Source organism: Plasmopara halstedii (genome assembly GCF_900000015.1).
Source record: "Plasmopara halstedii genome assembly, contig: Scaffold_1144, whole genome shotgun sequence".
Taxonomy (NCBI): domain Eukaryota; phylum Oomycota; class Peronosporomycetes; order Peronosporales; family Peronosporaceae; genus Plasmopara; species Plasmopara halstedii.
Window position 1 is genome coordinate 1 of NW_020188059.1, and position 24,971 is coordinate 24,971.

The 24,971-nt window shown below is 44.0% G+C and overlaps 10 protein-coding genes across 10 annotated transcripts; 6 read left to right on the forward strand and 4 right to left on the reverse strand.

The window, feature by feature from the left end:
- Positions 1 to 7: 7 nt before the first annotated feature.
- PHALS_00561 (tkl protein kinase) lies at positions 8 to 1,856 on the reverse strand (the record flags this gene model as incomplete). Its single annotated transcript, XM_024730357.1, has 1 exon — positions 8 to 1,856. A coding segment is annotated over one exon (1,849 nt), but the record flags the coding sequence as incomplete, so codon positions are not given.
- A 4,472-nt stretch (positions 1,857 to 6,328) lies between these two features.
- PHALS_00562 (uncharacterized protein) lies at positions 6,329 to 6,621 on the forward strand (the record flags this gene model as incomplete). The annotated part of the gene is made up of 2 exons (XM_024730360.1): positions 6,329 to 6,481; positions 6,532 to 6,621. 2 exons carry the CDS (start codon positions 6,329 to 6,331, stop codon positions 6,619 to 6,621), a joined length of 243 nt encoding a protein of 80 aa, XP_024580644.1.
- Positions 6,622 to 9,787: 3,166 nt separating this feature from the next.
- Positions 9,788 to 10,901, forward strand: PHALS_00563 (tkl protein kinase; the record flags this gene model as incomplete). Its single annotated transcript, XM_024730361.1, has 3 exons — positions 9,788 to 10,196; positions 10,262 to 10,861; positions 10,885 to 10,901. 3 exons carry the CDS (start codon positions 9,788 to 9,790, stop codon positions 10,899 to 10,901), a joined length of 1,026 nt encoding a protein of 341 aa, XP_024580645.1.
- Positions 10,902 to 11,094: 193 nt separating this feature from the next.
- On the forward strand, positions 11,095 to 11,463 carry PHALS_00564 (tkl protein kinase; the record flags this gene model as incomplete). The annotated part of the gene is made up of 1 exon (XM_024730362.1): positions 11,095 to 11,463. One exon carries the CDS (start codon positions 11,095 to 11,097, stop codon positions 11,461 to 11,463), a length of 369 nt encoding a protein of 122 aa, XP_024580646.1.
- A 194-nt stretch (positions 11,464 to 11,657) lies between these two features.
- Positions 11,658 to 12,767, forward strand: PHALS_00565 (xpa-binding protein expressed; the record flags this gene model as incomplete). The annotated part of the gene is made up of 2 exons (XM_024730363.1): positions 11,658 to 12,058; positions 12,134 to 12,767. The coding sequence occupies 2 exons, from the start codon at positions 11,658 to 11,660 to the stop codon at positions 12,765 to 12,767; spliced, it is 1,035 nt and encodes a 344-aa protein (XP_024580647.1).
- A 79-nt stretch (positions 12,768 to 12,846) lies between these two features.
- PHALS_00566 (uncharacterized protein) lies at positions 12,847 to 15,707 on the forward strand (the record flags this gene model as incomplete). Its single annotated transcript, XM_024730364.1, has 2 exons — positions 12,847 to 13,297; positions 13,369 to 15,707. The coding sequence occupies 2 exons, from the start codon at positions 12,847 to 12,849 to the stop codon at positions 15,705 to 15,707; spliced, it is 2,790 nt and encodes a 929-aa protein (XP_024580648.1).
- A 42-nt stretch (positions 15,708 to 15,749) lies between these two features.
- Positions 15,750 to 16,244, reverse strand: PHALS_00567 (myb-like dna-binding; the record flags this gene model as incomplete). Its single annotated transcript, XM_024730365.1, has 1 exon — positions 15,750 to 16,244. The coding sequence occupies one exon, from the start codon at positions 16,242 to 16,244 to the stop codon at positions 15,750 to 15,752; it is 495 nt and encodes a 164-aa protein (XP_024580649.1).
- Positions 16,245 to 16,998: 754 nt separating this feature from the next.
- PHALS_00568 (myb-like dna-binding) lies at positions 16,999 to 17,508 on the reverse strand (the record flags this gene model as incomplete). Its single annotated transcript, XM_024730366.1, has 1 exon — positions 16,999 to 17,508. The coding sequence occupies one exon, from the start codon at positions 17,506 to 17,508 to the stop codon at positions 16,999 to 17,001; it is 510 nt and encodes a 169-aa protein (XP_024580650.1).
- Positions 17,509 to 17,839: 331 nt separating this feature from the next.
- Positions 17,840 to 19,920, reverse strand: PHALS_00569 (Vacuolar sorting protein 9; the record flags this gene model as incomplete). Its single annotated transcript, XM_024730367.1, has 2 exons — positions 17,840 to 19,775; positions 19,898 to 19,920. The coding sequence occupies 2 exons, from the start codon at positions 19,918 to 19,920 to the stop codon at positions 17,840 to 17,842; spliced, it is 1,959 nt and encodes a 652-aa protein (XP_024580651.1).
- A 4,712-nt stretch (positions 19,921 to 24,632) lies between these two features.
- Positions 24,633 to 24,931, forward strand: PHALS_00570 (uncharacterized protein; the record flags this gene model as incomplete). Its single annotated transcript, XM_024730368.1, has 1 exon — positions 24,633 to 24,931. A coding segment is annotated over one exon (299 nt), but the record flags the coding sequence as incomplete, so codon positions are not given.
- Positions 24,932 to 24,971: the final 40 nt, after the last annotated feature.

Below are 24,971 nucleotides of genomic sequence, written 5' to 3' on the forward strand. Positions count from 1 at the left end.
TTCTTACCAGCATAGCGACATGCCCACACTTCTCCAAAAGCTCCACGGGATAGCAGTGGACCGACTTCAATACGCTCCCATGCAATGCGCTTACCTACAAGGTTGGAGTCTGTTGTGAGTTTGTATTGTACATTGTCTGCAGCAGAGTAGCGGGAGAAAGTCTCACGTAGAGCTGGAATAGATTCAAGGTCAGCTTGAATTGAATCTCGGATCGATGGCATATAATTTTGAATCGGAGACATCGAGATGGATTCTCGAAGTGTCGGTAAATAGTGGCTTCCTGATTGATTTTGCACCGACGAGCGATCACTCCAAACATCCGAGTAGCTTCGACGAGAAAGAGAGAGACCTGATTGACGCAAACTGCGAGCTGATGAAGGACGACTAAGTGTCTGAGCAGAAGAAGGACGACCAAGTGTCTGAGCAGATGATGGACGTCGACGATAAGTTGATTCTTGTGCTGAAGACAAACGAACAGCTGGACTAGACGATGGACGTGGGCGAACTACAATTCTTCGAGCTGAAGCTTGGCGAGCCGTCGGCATCAATGTTTGTAGTGTAGCACGAGTCGTCGCTGGAGCTTGAGCTTCTTCCATTGAAGTGTAAGCTGATGGTACGGAGCCTCTTCGTGATGTTAATGCATTTAATTGAGCAGCTAATTGACTGCTTCGTGCTGCAAGAGTAGAAGTTATAAAAGCTGGTGCAGTTTTTCGACGTGAATGTGGAGGAGTCTCTTCTAGTATGGGCGATTGCTCTTCGATCGGACTGTCATTAAGACCAGGTAAGTGAAGCGTGCGATCAAAATCTCCAATTGTTTCTTGTTCAGTACGACGAAGACTTGTTCTATTCTCTTGCTGACGAGGTGCGACGAGCGGACCTGGAGGTTTTGATTTCCTACTGCAATCACTCTCTGCAGGTGAATAACGTGGCATATAAATCGATGGCAGTCGTTGGCGTTTCTTGTAGACAAAGAAAACGAGCAGTAGAAATACCAGTAAGGAGCCTAGTATGATCGGACCTAATAGCCACATATTAAATCTACTATCGTCAGACTTGCTGTTAACGGAAGTATTAGACTTTGGTTGATACTGCTTTATCCACGTAGTCACCCATGGCGTAAAGACTGGCACTGACATGACTGCTACAACATCAGCTGAGGTGTTACTCACTGGATAGCATGGTACAACTAGTGATCCATATCCATGTGTATTACACATGCCATACGCTGGCTCTTCATCTAATTTCATTGTATGCACCGCATAGACTAAGAATGAGTCATTTGTTGCCGTCTCCACCCATCCATGTTTAACTGCTCGAATATTTGGAATCATCGTAACGTCTCCTCCATCTGACCACATTGCAACATGCGAACTTGTATCCGAGTCAAAATTGTCCATTAAACACTTAGCTGCCGTTAGAATCTGTGTTCCTGTACAATTATCATTCGCATTGTACATTCTATCGTCCGGTTGACTGCAGTTTAAAGCGGTGCATCCTGTTGTATGGTATTCTATCCTTGAAATAGCCAAATTTGCCATTGAGCGGCCACCAAGTGTCCAAATTTGTACTGCATCATTTTCAGGCGAGATGACAAAACCTGAGTCCCATAGCAATGCTCGTTGCAACAAGCCAGGAAGATTTTCAAACGAGATATTAAATGGTGCAAGTCGCGCAGTTACAGTGCTTGGGATGGTATTTGGTACACACTTTTCAATTGAATCCCCTGCTGCATGACGAAGATAGAGCTGTCGAGCGATATCAGAAGTAGTTCCGTCAAATACGAACGAATCGTTTACTGGTAGATGAGAACCTGTTTCTGCTTCTGATGTAAAGTTGATTATTTTTCTGGGTTCCATGGCATGAGAGGGGATGAGGTGGCGTGTTAATATTGAGATGAATACAACGAGGAGTCGAACGTAACATCTGTGCATCATGCACCTCTCACGTCGGAAAAGATACAAACTCGTTTAGTTTGTCGAGACAAAGTCCCGAGGCCGAGTATTCGGAACTGAATATAGAGTCTGGTGCTGTGTTACATGCTGTACAGATCGTAGAACCGCATACCTGAATAATTGACTGTATATTGGATCATCCTTTCATCGGTGGGTTCAAATCCCATCAATCGTTGATTTGAACAGTAATCACACTTTATTAAATTTATTACCTCTGACAGGTTAATATGTATCATTATACTGCGTATTAATTTGTGTAGGAAAAAAACAACCCTTCAATTGTCGATAGTCTAGTTTTTGGGAGGGCACATTGTTGACTAGTATGAAGGCGCAACTTGATTTGTACAAATGGCAGATACCATTTGCTAAGAGGGAAGGTGCATGGTTGACTTGAATGAAGGTGCAACGTGATCCTTTGGTACCTTTATGATAAAGGCGAGCGTAAAGAAGTAAAGCTGGGACTTGTTTTGTTATGACGTCAGGGTTATTCCGCGAGAAGATGAAATGAATCGACATTGAAGTCTTGATACTATTGTGCGCTAAATGAGTCTTGAGTCGTACATTGGCATGCTTCTGTGATTTAGTCAACTTCTTGAACAGAAGCAGAATGTGGAGATGAACCATCACTAAAACTTGGCGGTAGACTTCCGTGAACTGTAACGTATGGCGTCAAAAATTGCCTCGTTGCGGTTAAGCCAAAGTGTTCATAGAGTCGAATAGGCGTGTGCGAGCCATAAAAAGCTTGTCGGACTGCTGATAGTTACTTATTGAAGGAAGAGAACTTGGGGTCAATCAAACGCAAACTCAAATAGGCGCAAAAACGGTGAGTGAAACAGTCGTCATAAACGTTGTGCCATAGGGCAGTCCCAGAAGAGATGGTGCGGAGATTCCAAAATGGTACAATCATGAAAAACACAAATTTGTAACGTCGGTGTGCCAACCATACTTGTATCGAAAAGCTAGGCCATTGAGTAGTAGGCGAAACAGGGAATCGGAATAAACGGGGAGAATGCCACGTTGAAGAAATCGCTCAAGCGACCAAAAGAAAGAGGTGATAACCACGCCCGGAGCTGAAAGCCGAAAAAGCGTTAGGGGGATGGTCGTGTTCCAGCTAAAGGCGCATAATAACCGTGTTTGAGGCATAAACAATGTCGTAACCGTCAAATGTCCAGACATGTAGCGCATAAACCAATGCTTCAGGCGGCAGCGGAAAAATCGTGATGTTCTGATAGTGTAGTGGTACCTCGAGTATCGTGGAAAGTTTTTGGACTACTGAAGTCATGGAGCGTCCGGGCTTGATAGAATAGCAAGCGAGGGACTCTCAGCGAGTTAACTCAACCGGAATCCAGCTAATAACAGAGCGTAAAGTTAAAATTCGCAAGAGATCTTGATAGCTTAGATAGCTGCACTCAACGATGTGGTAGCGCTAATGTATGGTTGGCTTTCGCAAAACAGAGAAATACATTATTCCAAGTAGGCCATGTAAGCTTCGTCAGAACCAGGCCCAAACATTGGAGCTTGACGATGATTTTGGAGCTCCGTGTAACACTAGCAGCCCTCCAATATGCGGGAGCGGCGTTTCGACGTGAGTTTGATTGATGCCAGGTGGGAAAGTGGAATATAAGAAAATCCGAACCGGAGCCTTGGATATTCAATGCATCATCAATCAACGTTTGAGCCGGGATAAACCATTTAGGCAGAGTCGAGTAATCCTGTCGGGTTTGACGTATTAGCTGACGTATGAGGTTTGCGTGAAGTAGCTTCACCGAGGTAGCAACGGAGGGCAAGTCAAGTCCGCCTGCCAAATCACCAACCGGATGCCATGAGCTCGAAAAGTGGCTGCGCATTGCAGGGTCGGACACAGTGGTTGAGAGTGTGCAGTTCACGAAGGTTTGCACAAGCGGTTTGAACTTGAGGAGCTCTGGTTTAGACACAGAGACTGTTCCCTAAAATGCCAAATAGTGGCAAAACAATGGTCTTCAAAATTAGCACTCTATTCGAAAGGGTGCGGGCGCTCCATCTCCAAGTAACACAGAGTTTCTGAAAGCGGACGAGAAGTTGGTTTAGCTGAAAATACGGACAATGCTTGGCCCAACGGCAATACCGAGAAGCGTTGTATCTTCGCCATTTTTTAAAGCAAACACTTAACTCATAATGTTGGATTAGGAGCTCGAAATCCGCGGACGTCCATGGTCTGAACGGAAATATTACCGTCTTGTCCACGTTAAGCCGCATACCAGTCGCAGTACAAAGTCGTGAACTCGGCATAAAAATTAATGAGTATGTGAGCGGTTATTAACCAAACAGTGACATCATCGGCGAAGCTGAGAATATGGTGAGACGTGGTGCGGATTGTGATGGCTGTGTTGGCACAAGTAGCCCGTAAATAGCAGAGTAGTGGCTCAATAAAGGGCACAAATAACCCTGGGGATAATTGGTCGCCTTGACGAACGCCGGCGCCTAAGCTGAAGAAGTCTGAGCGTGAAGAGTTGATCAACACTTGATCGAGGGAATCGTGATAGAATGTCTCAACCCAATGTTGAAAATTACACCCGAAACCCCAGTGAGTAAGAACTTGATCTAAGGCATGCCAATTGATACTGTCGAAGGCGTTGGTGAGTCGAGGCAAATAGCTCCGGCTGGAGCTCTCGAACTTGTTTCCGGTAGTGATCCAATAAACCGTGGAATTAGCGAAGAGCATGCCGGGTGTCACTGCCAGGCACAATTCCAAATTGGTCTTCGTTCAGTATAATGGGTAGAACTTGATTGAGACGATAGGCTAATGCCTTTTGGGCCAAACTTAACATCTTGATTCAGCAAAGTCAAGTGTCGGTAATTCTTGGGGCCCGAGCGAGAGCCTCTTTGAAAAGGAGAGAGATATAGGCACGGCGTTGAAACTTGGCCATGGGACCCTTCCGGAATTGGGCGGCATAAAACAGCTCCAAGACCCATTGGTCGGGAATGAGCTGGTAGTATTCTGCTGAAAGTCCATCAGGACCCGGAAAATTCCCTCGAGCGGTATGCCTGGTAGCAAAGAAGAAATCATTGGCCGTAAACGGTGCATCGAGCATATCGGCTTGGACTCCGATGGATGTGTCGAAGTGCTGAGATTCGACCTGGAGGTCTCGATCATCCGACTGTAAGATCGTGTCCCAATATCGACGATGGGCCGACAAGACGGTAGCGGGGTCCTTTGACAATTACAAGGGCGTACCGACTGACGAAATCGATACCTTTAGTCCCGTCGCAGTTGGAGCCCGGAAAAAGTGTTTTGGGGAGTTCTCACCGGAACTGACCTCCGATCAAATTTTGAAACAGTGTTTCGCTCAAGAATTGCTGTAAAATAATCCAAATAGGCTTGTCGAGAGGTGTCCCTTTGAACTCGATTGTAATCACTTGGGTCCAGCGCATAGAATTTTTTGCAATCACGAGAAGAAGTGAGTAGAAGCCGAAGCTGAGCGGCTGTAGCACCTTTCCGCCTTATACATTCTCGACGAAGAAAGATACGACCCCGTCGTTTGTGCTCGTCTAACAAACAACATGGGTTCCTGTTTGGGTCGAGTGTGGCAGCCAAACGGTTGAGGTTGATAAGAAGTTGATTTGTATTCGCTCGCAATGCAGTAACCAAGGCGAGCACTGACAAGGTAACGACTTGTCCGTTGGTATGGTGTCAGATGTATTAGTGAATTCGACTGGAGTGTGATCTGCATTGCCAAATTTCTTGCTCCGGAACTTTATTGACGAATGAATAAACTTTTCTTTGAAGTCAATAGAAGCAAGGCAGTAGTCGGTATGATTCTTAGAGCCCGGGCGCGTAATTCCGCGGCTATATGGATTTTATTAGACGCCAAAAATTGACTAGCCCGAGGCTGATCATCCAGTCAAAGAGCTCAGCTCGGCCGGCTTCGTGATAAGTGGCTCCGGATGAGGCTTTGTCCAAATCGGGATCGATAACCACGTTGAGATCACCCATGGCTATATGGACCGAGGAATCATCAAAGTGGCAAGTTTAGACTGAGAAGAACGCTGCACGGGACGGACTGGTCCATACACCACATGGAAGTAGATATGGGGATGTCCTAAATTGGCATTGACAACCATATAACGAATGTACAATACTGCAATATTGCAAAAGAGTGAAGACTCGTCTTGAAGGTGTTGAAATGGGTGTACACTATCAAAGAGACGTTTTACACCATTTCGGGAGTCAAACTTTCCTGAAGAATCTTGGGACCAGAATGAACGTGCGTGGGCATCCGCAGTATGGAGAAAGTAGTCATTGTCATGGTGTATTTGTCGGCTTGAAAGCTTGGTTTCTTGTAGAGCCTCAACTTGGTAATGTGAGTGTAGTGGTGAAATAGCATTACAAAACCGGTATGATAGAAGAGGAGCATAGCGAGGACTTTGTGATGAGTGATCTTCATACAGAACCTCCATCAACTGGTCTGGAAATCTCGGCTATTCATCGAACAAGAAGACCGATGACGAGTAATAGCATGGTGTATCATCCGGAAGTGAAGGAAGGCACCGTGAGCACAGCCCAGTCATGCTGTTGGGTGACAGCAAAAATAAAACTCAGCTCGACAGATCCAAGATCGACAAACGTGAAAAAATTGGAGACTATCAAGTGGACGCGATTGACGATACTCACAATGACGATCATTTCTAACCGCCATTATCTAAAATATCAGGATTGGATGAAGATGGACTAATTGCTGAAGCTGTGCTAGCATATGCAGCAAGTGTTGGTGATGCTAATGATGCGCGAACCTCATATCAGCAGTCCATGTATAGCCATGATGTACCTAAATGGTTGGAGGATATGATAGCTGAGATAAAGGCGCACGAGCTTAGTGGATCGACGACATTGAATCCAGGAACGAAAGAAATGCGAACAATTGGGTGTCAGTGGGTCTTTGCGAAAAAGTGTAACGAAAGCGATGAAGTTGTCAGATACACAGCTCAGTTGGTAGCAGAGGGTTTCAAGCAAAAGTTTTGAGTTGATTTCTTCCATACGTGCTCTCCAGTGGCCAGTATGAATTCGCTTCGCGTGGCGCTAGCCGTTATTGTAATTCAGATTTTGCAAGCGAGCAGCTGGATGCCGACATCGCCTTTGTACACAGTGATCTTGAAGAACGTGTTTACATGAACTACCTCATGGTGCTGCATGCAGCAAGAGTTCTGTAGATCAGCTCGACAAAGCAACATATCACCTTGAGAAAGTAGCTGGCGCATGGAACAAGAAAATACATCGAGGTTCGTGCATATCGGTTTCAAGAGTTGCGAAGCCAATCTTTGTGTATATGTCAGGAGGACAACTGCAGGTCTGGTATACGTATGTTTGTCGATGACATGATTATTGCAGCGAAATAAAGCAGCAAAATCCAAGAAGCCAATCTGAAGCTTTAGAAGGCGTTTGAGATGAAAGAGCTTGGCCAAGTCAAATTTATAATGGAGATTGATCATGAAAAGACGATAAATACCCTTATGGCCAAGCAGACTCGTTATATTACCAATGTTGTGGTGCGATTTCACCAACTAAACTCCAAGGCCGTCGAGAATCCGTGCGAATCAAGCTTGGAGCTGTCAATGATGCAGCCTCTGGCTGAGCCGAGATGCGCTTTAAGCCATACAGGTCGCTGATTGGGTGTCTATTTACATCACAACATGTACTCACCCTGTCGTCGCATACGTCGTGACTCATTTGGATCGATTTTTAGAGAAATCAGGACTACAACACTAGAAAGCTGCTATTCGCGTGCTACGATATCTCAAGACAGCACAAGTGGACGAGCTAGTTTACAAGAGAAGCATGACTGAATTGAACGTCGTTGTTCATACGCATGCTGATTGGGAAAGCAACATTGACGATCGACGGTAGCTATGGCTATGATGGGGATCCGAGTGTGATTTTCAAGTCCAGATATTAGTACACCGTGACTCTCTAGCTCAGTAGAAGCTGAGTTCATGGCGTTAAGCTTGTGGACCAAGAACTTTTATGGGTGCGGGTCATACTAAAGACCTCGGCCACGAACAATTAAGGGCAACTTTGGTCTTGGAAGACATTAAGAGCAAATGCGCCGGCAAATAACGTAAGCTAAAGGCGCGAACGGAGCATGTCGACATTCACCACCACTTCGTTCGAGAAAATGTGGCTATAGCTTAAGTGTGGGAAGTATATCGGCATAATTAAGCAACTGGCAGACAGGGTGACGAAGCCTTAAAAGAGCCACGATACTTCAGCTTCTTCGGAGTGCAACTGGACAGCGTGTCAAGCACACACAGCTTTAGTGGTGAGTAAAAGGTATGATATTACACCATTAAACATTCGGATGTCGTCGCAGGGATTCGGTACGTGTCTGTTGATGATATCGAACACAATATTTACAGACAACCTACGGTAAGTGATTGCGAACGCAACTGCAGCCGCTGATAGGCTTAAGCTGCATTTGTATCTGGTATAGTAAGCCTTGCATATAAAATGAGTGGTTTGGAGGTAGCAAAAAGGCATCGTGCACGTTTACCATTAAGTGGTTCGACTACTGGCACAGGCCGTACTACTCGTTTGCGAATTAAGGACCAAAAAATATTCACCTCACATCTACCTTCTTCTACAAACTTCTCCAAAACCGGACCCCCCCCACGGACGAGATACAAGTTTTCACCGTGATGGTTCACCTCCACTCGATGGCTCGAGCGGCGCTGGTCGCTGGATTTCCAAATGCGTATTTCATCACGATACGCGGCTCCGTTTTGCACCAGGCTTGATGTCTGATGCTATTTGGGATATCGAGAGGTACTAACAAGTCCGCGTGGCTGGGGTCCTTGCCAGCGAAAGATATGTGCGAGCGACGTAGCTGATTGATGAAAATGATTCTTGACGTGGTTCAGGATCACAAGACCACCGTCCATAGTGACACAGATGACCTTCGTGACGCAGTCCAGTGCTCGCGAGAAATGTCCGCAAGCGCGACACTACAGTTGATTCCCCTGATGAATCTTTAGTCAGGCCACGTGAACGACTGTAGGCTATCTCGTCGACTCGGTCCTAAGTAAGCTCAAGGTCCCCATCATAACTGCCATGACCACTCGTATCCCCGCTATGGCTGCGATAATTATGGTCACTTTGCACTATGCCAACCACTGCTCGAGTAACTGTTCTCCCTTATCAAAAGTCATCACACCGAAAGTTATTGTCAAAAGGAACTTGTTTTTATAAAATATAGCATAAAATGAGTGAAAATTGTGAACAAAAAAGTGAGAAAGATCTCGGTGGAGAGCGAAACTTTTTCACTTGATGTAATCAGCAAATCTCTTTATATCATGTTGGACTAGTAGAATAGCTTACCAGCTATATTAATACTAGATCGCGTCGACTAGATTTGATACATTGATCAATGTCGCATCGTAGGAAAATCACTTTATGTTCAGTTTAAAATGACATCAAGCTGAACCCAACTCTCTGTATTGATGTAATTACACGATAGATAGCAAAATACTCAAAAATAGAGTACTATTCCATAGCTTAAATGATAGTATAAGTCAAAGTGAAAAGTGTAATATTTCTTAGATTCGAAAAAGAGCTCATTTAGCAAATCACAGCACTTTTTATTTCTAAAAATGTGTTCTCAGGCCAGGTACCACATGCCCTATCGCTAAAAGCTCTTTTGTGGTCATTTGCGCAGCCACCTTCAGACATATGTACATGTAGGCTTTCCACTGTCGCTTCTGTAAAGCATCCCTCTCATCCTCCAAGGAAATCTAGTCCAGTTCGAAACGCGCTGGACCTACATCGAGCTCAATTGTCGCTTGTACAGTTGCTAGTATTGAGTGCCATGTCGCTTGTCAATACGGCAGGTTCGGCTGATCAAATGCAATCGCAGACATTTACACCAACAGGTAGGACATCCACTCCGACTTCTCAGACACCATCGACGGAGACGAACGCAGGAACGTCATCACCTCCATCTGCACCGGTAACAATTACAATACCATCAAATTCAGGACTTACATCTTCGTCTACTGCAATCACATCTGTACCTGGAAAGAGAACAACAAATACCGTTTTACAAGTAACTCCTTCAGAATCGACTTCAAATACTAATGGTATCACTGATACTTCAGCGCGAGGGCCACCTACTGCGAATGCAAATTCAACAGCAACGGTCATCATTAATGTGAATTCTGGCTCTGGTGATAATGATTCATCGTCCGGAGTTACCCTTGTGGATGTTGGTGACAAAGGTGAGATTGACAGTGACTTTGACGACTTTTGAAATAGCAATTAAACCAACACTTTTACTTTATAGGCATCGGTGTCGGTCCCATTATCGGAATTGTTTTCGGGACAGTTCTTCTAGTCCTTTTGATCGTAGGGTTTGCCTTCTATCTATATCGCCGGCGCAAACAAATGCCACGATCGCCGTCGTTCGACGCTTCGTACACTCTTGCTCCAAACGCTCTCCCCGCCGCAATTATGTGGAATACTCATGCACCATCGTCTGATATAGAGGATCAAAGTGATACTAACTTAGATAGGACAGTCGATCTCGATAGTACGGGAAACCTCGACTCGACTTTGCGTGCAGAGCCAATAAACAAAAGCAATTCAAGTTTATGGGAAGATGAAACGATTTTGGCAGCTCGTATTCCTATGGAAAAGCTTGTATGTATGGAAGTTCTTAATGAAGGTGGACATGGCGTAGTCTATCACGGTCAATATCGCGGCGAGCGCGTTGCTATCAAAATGCTATTGCTTGATAAGAGGAAGGATATGGGCCAGATTAATATGTTTCTCGCAGAAATTAAAATGATGGCAACTATTGAACATCCTCGAATCGTCCGCTTTATTGGTGTCGCCTGGGACGCACTCAGTGATCTCTGCGCTGTGTCTGAATACATGCCTAGTGGTGATTTGTTTTCATTGCTGCAGCGTTTTCATCGCATTGATCATCGACCAGCAGGCTTTGATGAAGATAAAGCCAAAATTGCACAACATATTGCACAGGCACTAACGTATCTACACTCTCTTGATCCAGTTGTACTGCATCGTGACCTCAAGTCGATGAATGTATTGTTAACGGAAAAGTGGGATGCAAAGCTCACAGACTTTGGTGTCTCGCGAAAATGGACTGTTGATACTATGACGGCTGGTGTAGGTACACGGCGCTGGATGGCACCTGAGGTTATGATGGGTAAACGTTACGACACGAGCGCCGACATTTTCTCGTTTGGAGTGGTCCTGTCAGAATTGGACTCGCACCAGCCTCCATATGCACGCGTAATCGAATTCATGACGTCCGAAAGTGGCGAAAAAGTGACGGAGACGAGATTAGCTGAGATGGTGGCAACAGGACGCATTCGAATTGAGTTTTCGTCGAAAGCACCCGCAGCACTTGTAAATCTCGGCCTTGCATGTGTAAATCTGGACTCGAGAGCGCGCCCTAGCGCCAGTGAAGTGCATTACGAACTGGAAAAGATTTTGCGCAAGTATCAGAAATACACATTATAGTTGATAGAAGTTAATCGGCAACGTCGGCAATATTAGCCGAGCCATTAGATAGACAACGTTTGCAGAAGACGTACATTCTTGAAACATACCATATAATATCTTTTTATACTGAATACATTTATCTGATTACTACAAATTAAGGTCAATGACCCAATTTCGAGGCTATTTTCCTTCCATATCAACCACCAAGTTCGATGGCAGACCATTCAGCGACCTCTGATGTCGTACCGCCTCCAGCACCTGCCGATGTGTACGCTACTGCAGCTGCAGATCCGACCTTACCAACACTCTACCCAAAGCCTGTGACAATTCTAGTGATTGGGATGGCTGGAAGCGGCAAGACAACGCTCATGCAGCGACTGGCAGCCTACGGTGTGGACTCTGGTCTACGCAATTACGTAATTAACCTTGATCCGGCAGTGCGAAAGACTGGGTATACGGCCAATGTGGATATTCGTGACACTGTGGACTATAAGAAGGTTATGACAGAGTATGGACTCGGCCCCAATGGTGCCATTATGACGTCGCTTAACCTCTTTGCAACGCGATTCGATCAGGTTATCGACCTCGTGGGAAAGCGTAGTAGTGATCTCGAGTATGCTATATAGAGCAAAGTCACTAGCTGTACGAAAAAAGTACTAACTTTCTTGCATCATCTTATTGCTGCTAGTTATGCGATCGTGGACACGCCTGGACAAATTGAAGCTTTCACGTGGTCCGCATCGGGTCAGATCATAACGGAATCATTAGCATCAACCTTTCCATCCGTCATCGTTTACGTCGTGGATACACCACGTACAGCAAGCCCAAACACATTTATGTCCAACATGTTGTACGCATGCAGTATTCTTTACAAGTTGAAATTGCCCTTTGTGGTGGTATTCAACAAGATTGACGTCATGCGCCATGACTTTGCAGTTGAGTGGATGACAGATTTTGAGGCATTTCAAACGGCGCTTGATGAAGTGCAAGATGACAGCTACATGGGCAACCTCTCGCGCTCTCTTAGTCTTGTATTAGAAGAGTTTTATAATAATCTCACATCCGTTGGTGTGTCAGCTGCAACAGGCGAGGGTATGCCTGAATTTTTTGCTGCTATTGATGAGGCTGCAAAGCAATATGAAAACGAATACCTTCCTGATTTATTAGGGCGCATCAAACAACAACAGAAGACGAAACAAGTGCGTGCTGAGGCTTCGCTTTCTAGCGTCATGCAGGATATGGAAATCTCGGCCCGTGATAAAACTTCGCTCCCTGATACTTCATCCATGTCTAATGTTGCAGGTGAGCGCACCGACTTATAATAATATATCATTTACTTAGTTACGTACAACACATCAATAAATGAGCTATCTTTACTCTATTGACCCCCCGTGATACAAAATGGAGGCGCGCACACAAGGCGCTGTGTCTGCGTCCACAGCGTTTTACGGGCGTTTGATCCCTCAAAAAAGCGATGAAGAGGATGTGAAAGCAGCTTTAGCAGCTTTAAATGCTTCGGGTGAAAGCAAATTGCCCCCTACGACACACAATCGTGTTGCATCGGCTGCTCGCACGCTACGCAACGCGATACTGAAAGAGTCACGCTTCTACCGCGTATTACAAGAAGCAAAACTCTACACAATTGATTTTGGTGGCTTAGATACATCCACAAGTGAAAATGCAGCTGAGAGTGGCGAGAAAGCTACTGATCTTGACGATATACGACGCCGTGCATCGTCATTGGCCGAAAGCGACTATAAGGTCGTGCGAATACAAGAATTGGCCAAGCTCGGTAATGGACGCACATCATCTGCTCGCAATCGGCAACAAATGATGCAGCAAGATCGCAACGGTCAGTAAAGACAGAAGTGTCAATGACATATATGAGCGCTAATTTTAGTGCTTTGTATTGCTTTACGCCAGCTTATAGCGTCATGAAAATGCCAGAAGAAATCGTGGCCAGCAACGGACGCTTACAGTGTCTTGTTGGTGCATCGAACGCTCCTACGTGGTTTATTCGCTTGACGCACGTGAAGGATGCATTCATGATGTTATCAACCAAAGAAGCTGGTATTGCTACGGAAAAAGAATTTCTCGAATCACTTCCCGAATCTCAAACAGCTATAGTAAACAAAGGCCGATTTTACTATCGAGTTTTGGTACCAATTGAGCTTCGAAGAGCCCCAGATTTATTGTCACCGGTCATTTCACGACATGTTTTTAAGAATGCAGAGGAGATTATTGAATGTCATGAAACTTATCGCTGTCCACAGAGTGGAGTGACGTTTGTGAAACTGGCGTATGAAGATGGGTGGCTTTTTGAGACATTGAACTCGGGAATTAAAGTGCTGGAACGACTGGCCACTGAGCCGAATATCGAGTATGGTCATTTCTTTTTTGTTGTCAAAATTCCAGTCGGCATTAGAGTGGCTCCGCATATAATGGCACAGCGTTCTGGGAAAGGCTTTAAATTACATTCAATTGTCGAAGCATCGCAACGATTTACGCCTCCTGGAAGCAAAATTACATATGTACGAGTGTGTAGGGATAAAAATTCGCGGTGTGGCTGCTCTCGAAGTCATGCAGGAAGTGCAAGTCCAAAGTTTACCGAGCGTAAACTTAGTGCTGGTGGCGGAGAGGTCGGAGTTGACGACAATTCAGTAGAAAAAGCTTTTACAACTTTACCCGCACCTTTATCTTGTCATGGCGGCTGGATCTTCGAGACGACGATGGACGGACAAGTGGTACTTGAGCCAATGCCAGAGCCTAAAGTGCGCCAGGTTGAACGCCTTTTTTATCTGGTTTTAGACGATGTCGATGTACTCTCAACACCAGGGCTAAAGCGAGTTGTAGTTTCAAGTCCATCCAGCCCTCCAACAAGACGGAAAAGGCTAAAAGACACACTAATCGAGTGTAGTGAGCGCCTCGTACCTGCAACACCACCCGTATCGGACGATGATGAGCAGGATGTACCGGAGATTGGCTTCGTAAAGCTCCGACATGATGCAGGTTGGATCTGCGAGCGGCATTTGCATCCGCCGTATGCATTGCTTTTGGAACAAGTGCAAGGATACGCCGTAACCCGTGATTTACCCAAGTTTTATCGTGTCCTTGTACCGGTGTATTTACGCTCAGCCCCCGACTTCGAATGCCCACGATTACCTGGTGTGGCTCCCATGACGGCTGGAACTGTATTTGAGAGTAGTTTGCAATATACACCACCAGGCAGTCGCATCACGTATATCAAAGTAGCCAGTGCATCACACCCAGCAGCAAATGGTGCGTGCAGCGGCTGGCTTTTTGATCAAACACCAAGTGGAGATCAAATGCTTGAGGCTGTGGACGAAGATCCTGAGAAGAAAAATGGCAAATTCTTCTTTCGAGTCATTAGTGAGAAGAAAGAAGTGCTTCTGTCGCCTGAGAAAACAAGCGAAATCGTGCGGTATTTGTTTGCCAATACTATTATTTCAGCTGAAATGGAGTACACGCTACCACGAACACAAGAGACATACGTACGACTTTCGAAAGAGAAAGGTTGGGTGGCGCTTGATCCCTCACGATCACGAACCGGTAGTTTGACAAGCCATCGTTCTAGTCGCAATATATTTGCCATGCAAACTGCAAGCGAGAGTGAAGATTGTCCTCCTCGAACGCTTGTGCGAATATCTGAGGAGCTCTATAATCTCTACGCGATGCCTCCGAGCTGGGTCAGTATTGGACATCCAAATCGAACATGGTTCAAAGTACCGGATGAGACTTGTCGAACAATATTGGCAGAAGAGACCATTCTGCAAATGTCGGTGTTTGAGTCGCGCAATATATTGGCTTCCTGTTCTCAAGGTCGGGAAGGTGTACCTCTTTCACGAAAAGGTACACTTAGTCTGGATGATGGCAATACTGTGTGGCATTGCACTTTGGAGGAGATTAAGCATCCAGCTAGTGCATTATTGTTCACATTTCCATGGAAACAAGTATGGTGGGTTTTTGAAATGGAAGGATCTGCCGATCGACATTGCGTCGAGTTGCAGCACGGTCTTCGCGGTGGTTTTCGCTCTATCTTAATGGATGGCGAAATCTTGTTTCAAAACCGCAGTGTTTCGGATATATTGTGGGATTCTGGCAGTGAATTTACGTTCACATGGAATGAACACACTTTTAAAGTGCTCATTACTCTTGAAGGAGCGTTTTTTTCGCAGTATTTGCAGTTCTTTAGTTACACGTTGCTGGTTGATGAAGAAAATATTGTGCCTCTTGACCAGTAGAAATACCCAATATTCTATTGAGTACTGATAAAATATTGAGCATTAATCTTCCATTATCGCTATAAGAAAGTCAAGTGCTTCTTCTAATGGTGGTAAGTCCGCTAGACTAATGGATACGGTAGCCAATGGCTGTTTAATTGCATCAATCTCCTCCACTGGATCATTGTAGTAGTGGCATTGCACTGGAACAGTACAGGGACTTGCATCGGATTTAGGAGAGACAACTAAGGAGGGGTCAAGGGTGTCGGGATCGCCTTCTACGGCCTTATTGCTGCCCATGTTTTTCATAAAGTTGCAAAAAGTGAGCACGTCATCATCAATACGATGCTCTACTCGTGCCCACGTTTTGCGGTCCTTCCGTAGTCCACGCACCCTCCGGATAATCTTTTCATGATATTTCTGTGTGTGAGTCTGCACTTGACGAATGGAGCGTGTACCAACAGCAGAGGCAATGCAGCCCCATGGACCACGAGGATTTTCTCTAATAGCAAAGAGAAATCGATCGTGCTCATCTTCAGACCAGATGCCGTGCTTCATTTGGTCGATCGGTATTCTTAAAGGAATAGTCAACCAATGTGGTTGAATAACGCGGTGGAAACTTGCGACCCTCACTGAGAATTGTGAAATGACGGATGACGAATGTGTTAAATCAACATATTCATCCGACGGGCGACTTTGATATGAGATCAAGGGCCCAAACGAATTTAAAAGTGAGTTTAAGCGATGGAATGTTCATTGACCTAAAGCACTTAGGGACCGCGCATGTCACGTCACCTCAATACAATTCTGCTCCTTATTGTTATTGTATCTTTCTTCAATACTTTACTTTGTAGTTTACGTTGTCGCTCCCCATCTGTTGTTATGAAAGTTTTTTTTTTAATAAATATATTATCAATCTTATTATTCTCGATTTCAAGATCTGGTCAGATAAGATGAAGCTATCTATCTGGACTACTATAATACATAGGTAATCATTCGTTTTATTTTCAGACTACTGAGTGAAGAAGTCGAAAGAGTAATTTTGTTGATCCCAAAGACACGCATGAAACCATCACTTATGGCTGTACATCTCAGGCCGCCAACGCTCGTTTCAAAACGTTAAGCGGCTCTTTGTGCTTCTAGGAATTACAGCATTTCGTAACATTGAAATGATAGCTAGCAGTCATCCGAATGTTTTGCACCTCGTCACAACACAAATATATTGTAATGTCAACTTACTTAAATCACGAATACTATATTATTAAAACTCTTAAATTTGTATTATTTCCGTTTTATGTTTTATGCTGCATCTTTATAGCTGGATCTCAACTTCCACGACCTCGAAATTTTCAATCAAGAAATCAAGTGATTCGTCATATGTTGGGAGTAGATAGGAAATCATTGAATCGCTGATTGTGTCATTTGAGTCGACACCGTTTGGACTCATGGAGCCAGACATCGAAGACATTAATAGTGGGACCATGAGCCCAAATGTGGAACTTGTTGATGATTGCTGCGGTGATAAAGACTTAGCTTTGTCATCTTTGGGCAAAACGACGCCAAACCCTTCACCGACTTTGCATGCGGCGAGCATGTCATCATCAATGCGATGATCGTTACGAGTAGAAGATCGACGTCCTTTGTGTAGACCACGCATTCGACGCACCACCTTTTCATGGTATTTTTGAGCGTGAGTCTGTGTTTGACGGATAGAACGTGTGCCAATATATTCCGCAATTTTACGCCATGGACCATGAGGATAGAGTTTGATTGCAGTAAGAAAGTTTGCATGTTCCTCTTGAGACCAGAGACCGGTTGTCATTTTTTTCGATAGTGAAAGTACGTAGTGATGGTACGTTGAGCACAGGTCACCGTGAGGGTAAAAGAAATAGTGATCTCATTAATTTCAAGACTTTTTTATCATTAAGACCGTTGCTCCAAGCTCATGAATCCAGCAAATCGAAGAATAAAACAAGTAAAGTGATGGTTGACTCGTTGTGGATTAATACTGATGGTGCAATCCACTGAATCAAGCCACAAGTCACGAAACTGCGTTAAGTAGCTGAGATGCACCACACGTTTAACATATTAAAGAAACGTTCCGTAATGTCCATCACAGTCTTGATAGCTGTTTTGAAATCCTTACTCTATATTTACGAACTGTGCACTTGAGACTCTATTGTAGAGGACACTGCATCAAAGAAAACGTCGTTGATCTCATCTGTACTTTCGCTTTCGTCGTCGTTGATAAAAAGTTCGAGTTCTTTTGCGTGTCCATTTGGCAAATCTACTGCTGCAATGACTTGGATTGAAGCTTGAAACGTAGTCAAAACATACCCTTCAACACCTTTACCACCTCCATTCGTGAAAAACGAAATGAATGCAATCTCGGCGACAAAATTCAGGCCTGGACCACAAACTCGAGGACACTCGACGAGAAACGCACACAAGATTGGAATCAACATGTCGGTATTCGAAGTAGACTGATGCAGTTTTTCTGCAAAGCAACAAATATTTCGAAAAGCGTCACAAAGTAGCACTAACTTCAGCAATGGCGACGACGTCTTGTGCATCATTGCAACCATAATAGCTTCAGCTTTTTGAAGGTCTTCATCTAACACGGCACTCAAACTAGTATCATCCACGTGATGGTGTAGTAGAGCAGAGGAATGATACTTTTGTTCTCGTCGGATATCCGCCACATTATCCGCGAATGAAGAGTCTGCGTCCTCAAAAATACACTGAAATTCACTGAACACCATGGCATGGATATCGGCGTATACAATTCGCTCAACAGCAAGGGAGCAGCTACTAAGTGCTTGTGGAGTACTAGCGAGACTAGGAAAACATTGCAACGTAGCACCCAACACATGAGCTACATACATCTTCGTATCTTGAAGAGTATCTTTGGCCATTGTTCGAGCAGCATCCGATTCAATAGCAATAGAATTTCCAGTGAGACTTGGTCTTCGTCGCCTTTTTTGGTGTCTTGCTCCAAATCGTTTACGAAAAGCTTCACAAAGTTGAACATTCATTTTTCCTAAAAACTCACTTGGCGAAGCAAAGACACCAAAAAGAAAGCGATACACTTCAGCATCATCTGGCAAATTATCGTGCACAACATCCTTGGAGTTATCATTAACTTTCAGAGATGAGTCAAATATTTGAAATCGTCGGAGAAATTCGGCATCTTTCCGACAAGCTTCATCCGACGGTGCACCATCAAAATTCTTCTTGCAGTTCCAACAAATCTCCATGGCCCATTCACCTTTACGTAAACGTTCTTTACGACGTTGTGTAGCCTTGACGTTGCTTTGATGCGTTGCAGTTGCTGCTGCAGCAGCACTTGCTGTAAGTCCAATTCCTGCCATGACTGTCTCAGCTCCTACACTTGCGACAAGCATGTTTAAACCAGCTAAAACACCAGCTGCAGGTCCCATAGCCATTACACCTACGACACCACCAGCCGCTATAACTGGTGCTAGCTTTTTCGCAAATCTCGAAAAATTCGGTAATTGCTGTTTCTTCTGCGTAGTAGTTCCGTCTTCTGTCAAAACCACGGAAGTAGCTCCACGAGCAGCAACACTACTACTATTGAGCTCTTCAATTAGCGTTGCTAACGTAAAACTTGGCAATTTTCCAATACTCTTGGATCTTACTTTCTTCTGTGTTGTCAATTTGACAAAACGAATGCGTTGAGAAGTGGCTTCTGGTGGAGGAAAGAGAATCGCATCTGCTGGTGGTGGAGCATGACTACATGGTGGCATGAGACTCTTGTGGCCTCGACATTGACGATGAGAGTGAGAAACACTTAGACACTCTCGATGTGCAAACTTGCCACAGCTGAGACACTGACAAACACTTGTTGGAAACATGATCGAGACAGTAAAAGCTGCAGAGCTCAGCATTCTTTTAGATTTGTCATTGCTGGACTTCATAATGGCCAAAAGCCGCTCGTGACAAAGTAAACAATCGCGAAAACAGAGTAAACTACGATCTACCGTTGATAGCAAGCGAAGTGTCACTGGGGAGAAACTATGGCCGTGCAGAGGGTCTGAAAACAATCCGACTGTGTCGCGAAGATAAGCACTAGTGTGAATATTGAATTGTTACATGTGTCAACGAGTTGTGAAGAGAGTTCGCATACATATACAGACGTAGAGAAAGTAAGTACGAGAATCATTGACGCACAGAGATAGGAATGAACTTACCTTAGCGCCCCTTGCATGACCATGATGTGGACAATCAAGAGATAAATAGTTAGCGTTTAGAAAAACATACAGTTTTGGCGAGATTATATAGAGCATTTGATTAGTGTGACTTACAAGAAATATCCGGTATTTTGATCCGATTCGGAGAGAGCGTTGATTGCTTTAGACATCATCCCATTAAAGCTAGATTTTTGATTCGTAGATGTCGTAGATCTAGGTGAGACGGAATATTGCAAAGTTGGGCGGCATAGCTTATTGAAGTTGCGCCATGAATGCGCTCCTCAAGGCTATCAAAGACGAGACAATGTCTCAATAGCTCTCTGTAGCTGAATGACATTCTGCACTGGAGCAGCGGTCCGGTTTTGAATCGCTTCGAGATCTTAGTGTAAGTGATATATCAGGTCTCGATTAAGTGTATGTCGAGACTTTCAGAATTAGTCGACACGCTGCCACAACCTTACAAAAGATATATTCTTCGCTGGCACTGCTTGATGAGCAATACTTGTATGCGGAGAAAAATGTTAGTACTAGATTGAAACCAGTATTTGGTGAGGTGAAAGATTCACCCTCTCTTGGGACTTTAGCCTCGCAGTAGGAGTATTTGCTGTGAAGCTTCTCATTAGCGCTCTTGTTCTACATTTGAGATTCAAGCGCGGTTAAAGCAGCAAGATCATAGTCAAATTTTCAGCACGAAGTGGGGTCGAAGACGAATGCTCGTTTCGTCGTCGACGTCGCGCGTTGTGTTTGTATATGCCAAGTAAAAAGTGACATTTCGACTGTTTCACTTGAACTGATTCAGGGACAGCAGCAACATGCTGTCCTTTATGCGCTAGTATCCACAGAGTCTGCGATTCGACGCTTCCTTTGTACAAGGTGCGCGAAAACTCTGGTTTAGGCGATCAGCAAATGTTGACTGTCTCATTCAGAACAAGAAACCCGATGTACCGAGTACCCCGTTTTGGAATCGAGGAGGACCAGAAGGGTAGTGACAAAAAAAGTTATACACCACCGCGCTGAATTCGCTAGCGATAAAATGCCATATGCAAACAAGCTTTGTATTTTTGAATGGTCGAGATCGTGCTAGACTACTTGGCATTTATAAGTGTTGAAGGCTTCGTATCGTTAGTATATTCCATGTAAGACATCTTCCACTCCGCAAACTGAGACTCAACGCTAACTTGAAAGGCTAAAGCGACCATTAAACAGAATGATTGCTTGGAAGTTAAGCGTTTAGCACTTCAGCAGCCCAGGGAGTGCTGTTTGTTTTGTCTTATATCATAAGGTTGTAAAATTTCCAGCGACCCGAACATGATCAACAATAACGATAACGACGCTTTTCATCATCTGCATTCGGTGTAACGATGCATCAAGACATCAGGAATTCGCTGCTTGTCCGACGACTAAGCCATAATAACACTTCTTTACTTATTGCTAACATCGAATGTTTATTCAGAGAAAGATTTTGCCGCTCATAAATAAATTAGTGAATATCTTTCAAACCCCTGTCAGTACTTTGAAAAGCAGTTCTTGCCCGCCAAGGTTGCTAACTACATGTCTTTAAGTACCACATGCTTTCTGTTAACCAAGGTATTAAATAATGCAAAAATATATGTTGCGCAATCGAATTAGCACACTATTTCATTTGTTCAACCTTGATCATTGCCTTAGCTCCACGACCTGAATGTATGACCAATTGAATTTGTTTCATACCGAGGTTTCCACATACCCAGCGATATCATAACATTCCGTGTTGTAGTGATATGAAAACATTCCGGTGTTGCTTCACACAAATGCATTCTCAAACGATGTCGTTTGTAACTAATAATATCGGTATCGGGTTTTCAATTATCAATTAGATTTACAGCAATTTAATGCACGGGAGACCCTTTGACAAACGACCAACCAGCTAAGATGACGCCGCTCAAAAGTGTTGGGATCAATGTTGCAGCTAATGTATCTTTTCACAATCATAAAGTCTACATTTGCTCGCGAAACGAACTCAGATTGGCCTTGTGGTAATATAAATACCCCCATTTTCTTGATTGAGGGCTCAATTTGCTCAAAAGACAATCTTTACTTTTTCATGCTGTCAAGGCTCACCATGGGGTTCCTAGCCAGAGCTCACCCCCTCCTCGTTTGAGTGGTTTACAGACCAAATCGTACATCAGTACCGGTAGAATAATCGGCACCTTTGGAACGAAAAACAGGATCATGATAAACACCTTCACTTTGGGTCTCACGAACAAATCAACAGCTCAAGCTGTTGCCTAATTTACTAGAACGCCCGTACCCATGATGGCGAACAAGCGCACTGGAGTTCACTATAGCGTGGTTACTACTACCACTGGGTCCTCAATATGAGGATGAATCTGGTAATAAAAAGGTTTTCTGCGGTTATGTATTTATTTTGGCCATCAAGGATGGGACTATATCAAGGGATGTAGTTTTTATACGACGCCAAGGCGTAAGGGCTCATAGCGTAAGAAGTCTAGCTCTTACATGACCACGAGCGCCATAGAGGAAAGAAAGCGCTTCTAACGACCGCTCGACATTGCCCAAGTTCTTAAGACGCTTTACCTGTACGACTTAAACATAGAGTTGTACCAGTATGAAGCAACATTTGGACTCTTTTGACGGAATTCCAGACAATGGGATAGTGATTTGACGAATCGTGCCAGCTACCAACAGTCTGATGTCGTCATATGATTTTTCTCACCGATTGAAGAAAGTGCGATGGACATCAAGCTATTTGCACTTAAGGGGAGGCTACACAGAAATATGGCTACAGAAAAAGTTATCGGCGTAAATGAAAATGCTGGTAGATTCAATGGTGCACGAATTTACGTTTGGAAAAGTGCACCCCTCGCAATGACGGCGAATTCAAAGGCAAGAGCTTTAATTGTGACCAGGACGATCACATCAAGCGGAACAACCCGGCCGAAAAACGATGCAGTAGCGATGATGTGGTATTTTTTCTAGGCGAGGGACGATAGACAATGAGATAAATCGACAGCGGCGCCACATCCCACATGACCCCGCACCGTAGAAATTGCACAAGAATTTTGATATACGCACCAAATTAACAACTGCAGAGCTACTCGTCAAAGGAACCGGCACAATTTGTACGGAAAGAATTCGACACATAGATATCTCAAGATTCGACAGAAATGTTTTGTTATTTGGCAAGTTTGCGGAACGCAGTACAAATATACAGCTTCTGTGTTCGTCGTGTGCCATCTGTAACAGGAAATAAGCAAATACCGATCGTAGAAACAATATTCGTGCTGAAGAGGGTAGATTATCATAGGACCAATTCGTACTCCCTCGGGATGTGCAAACTATGTTCTTACTTTTGTGGATGATATGTCACGATAAGTTGCGAGTTGCGCAAGAGTGAAAGAGCTTGCAAGTTCCGCAAGAGTGAAAGAGCTTGCAAGTTCAAGATTTTTTTTGACACCTTACGAATAACAATGTGCTGTTCTTTTGAAATGTTCGAGACCTGACAACGAGACTTTCGTGAACGAGAATGGTAGATATATGTCGTTGTAGCGGGTTCATCCGCCAGCGCTTTAATACATATAGCCCTTAGCAGAATGGAGTGGCGAAGCGCATGAACAGAACTACCATAGATAAGCCCACAGTATGCTTCCCTTCAAAATTGCTCGACAAATATATCCCATCCAAACATTACGCTGTATAATGTGGCTTTCAAGATGGAGCATCCAAAGGATCATGTATGCTCGTTCAAGTCGCAGTGTTACGCTCATGTCGGTGATGCAGACAGACCAGAGCTGGAGCTCAAGAGCTTATATAATACATTTTCTGATTCAGCAAAAATTATCGCGCGTTTGACTTGGATAATGCCAAGATTAAAGTGAGTCGCTGCGTGAGTGATGAGCGTAATGTACGATCGCATTAGCCAACAACGCCAAATACCATAAACACGTGGACATTCAGCACCGCTCATCCGCGAAGCCTCACTTTGTAGATATGCCGGGTGACGAAGACATTAGAAGGCAAGATGGTTATACTATAAGCGAGGCAGCAGGTATCAAGATCGATCCAGTGTCAAGAAGCAACAAGTATTAACGGCGAAAGAGGTGGTGCTTGATACTGTTGAAAGACGATATTGTAGCTTGTTTGTCTAATTTACATGCATAAGATTGACATTTGTCTGTACGATAAACAACCATAGATTAGTCTGATGGAAAAGGTGTAGTGACTCCACTTGCTTGAATGAGGGCTCAATCTTTCAACAAATAAAGTTTAATAACACGTTGAGGTTCCATCGTGGAAATTCAAGCCGGAAATCATGTCCCTCGACCAGAACACACGTCCTTGTGCATAATAACGGCAACATTGAGACGAAGACAGGAATATAAAATTTTTATGCACTTCGAATTTTTCCAACAAAGCAATTATTATAAAGAATGAAAAAAATATTGAAATATGTTGACTAAGTTTTCATTTCTGCTTTCATGGTCAAGTCACAAACAATAAATACATTTAAAAAGCTACATCGAGTTCCTGAAAATTCATGTTGGCTGTAGTGCTGACTGAAAGCTTTTAATTAAATTTCGTGGAAAAAAAAGAATTTTCACATATGAATAATTGATCAGTTCATGAGAAAAATCGAGAAAAAGTTTTCTTCAATGGCCTTTTTAGTGAATCGAAATACTTGTGGCCATAAACGTTCTCCCTCTCATTACCCATGCGTGTATATAAATATCTAGTGATGGCGGCAACTTTCGACTTGTTTATCGTGAATGTTGTCTCGACTAACTCTTCGGCCCATTTGACTTTGACTCGTCACAATACTTTCGATCGTGATAGCCGAATAAATGGTCACTTTTTGAGAAAATTGGAAACTGGAAAAGCAAAGACACAAGAAAATGAAGAGAGGAATGACTTGACTCCAAAAGAATTAGCTACGCTTCTGAATCAGCTTTATGCTTTCGATTGGCTGATTAAGAAAGAGAAGCAACTTGAGTCTCTTTTTTCAATCAGGTCTGTCTTAGAAGGAAAAGAGATCAAGTACGATGCTGAAAACCTTCGTAGCAGTCATGAATCGCTT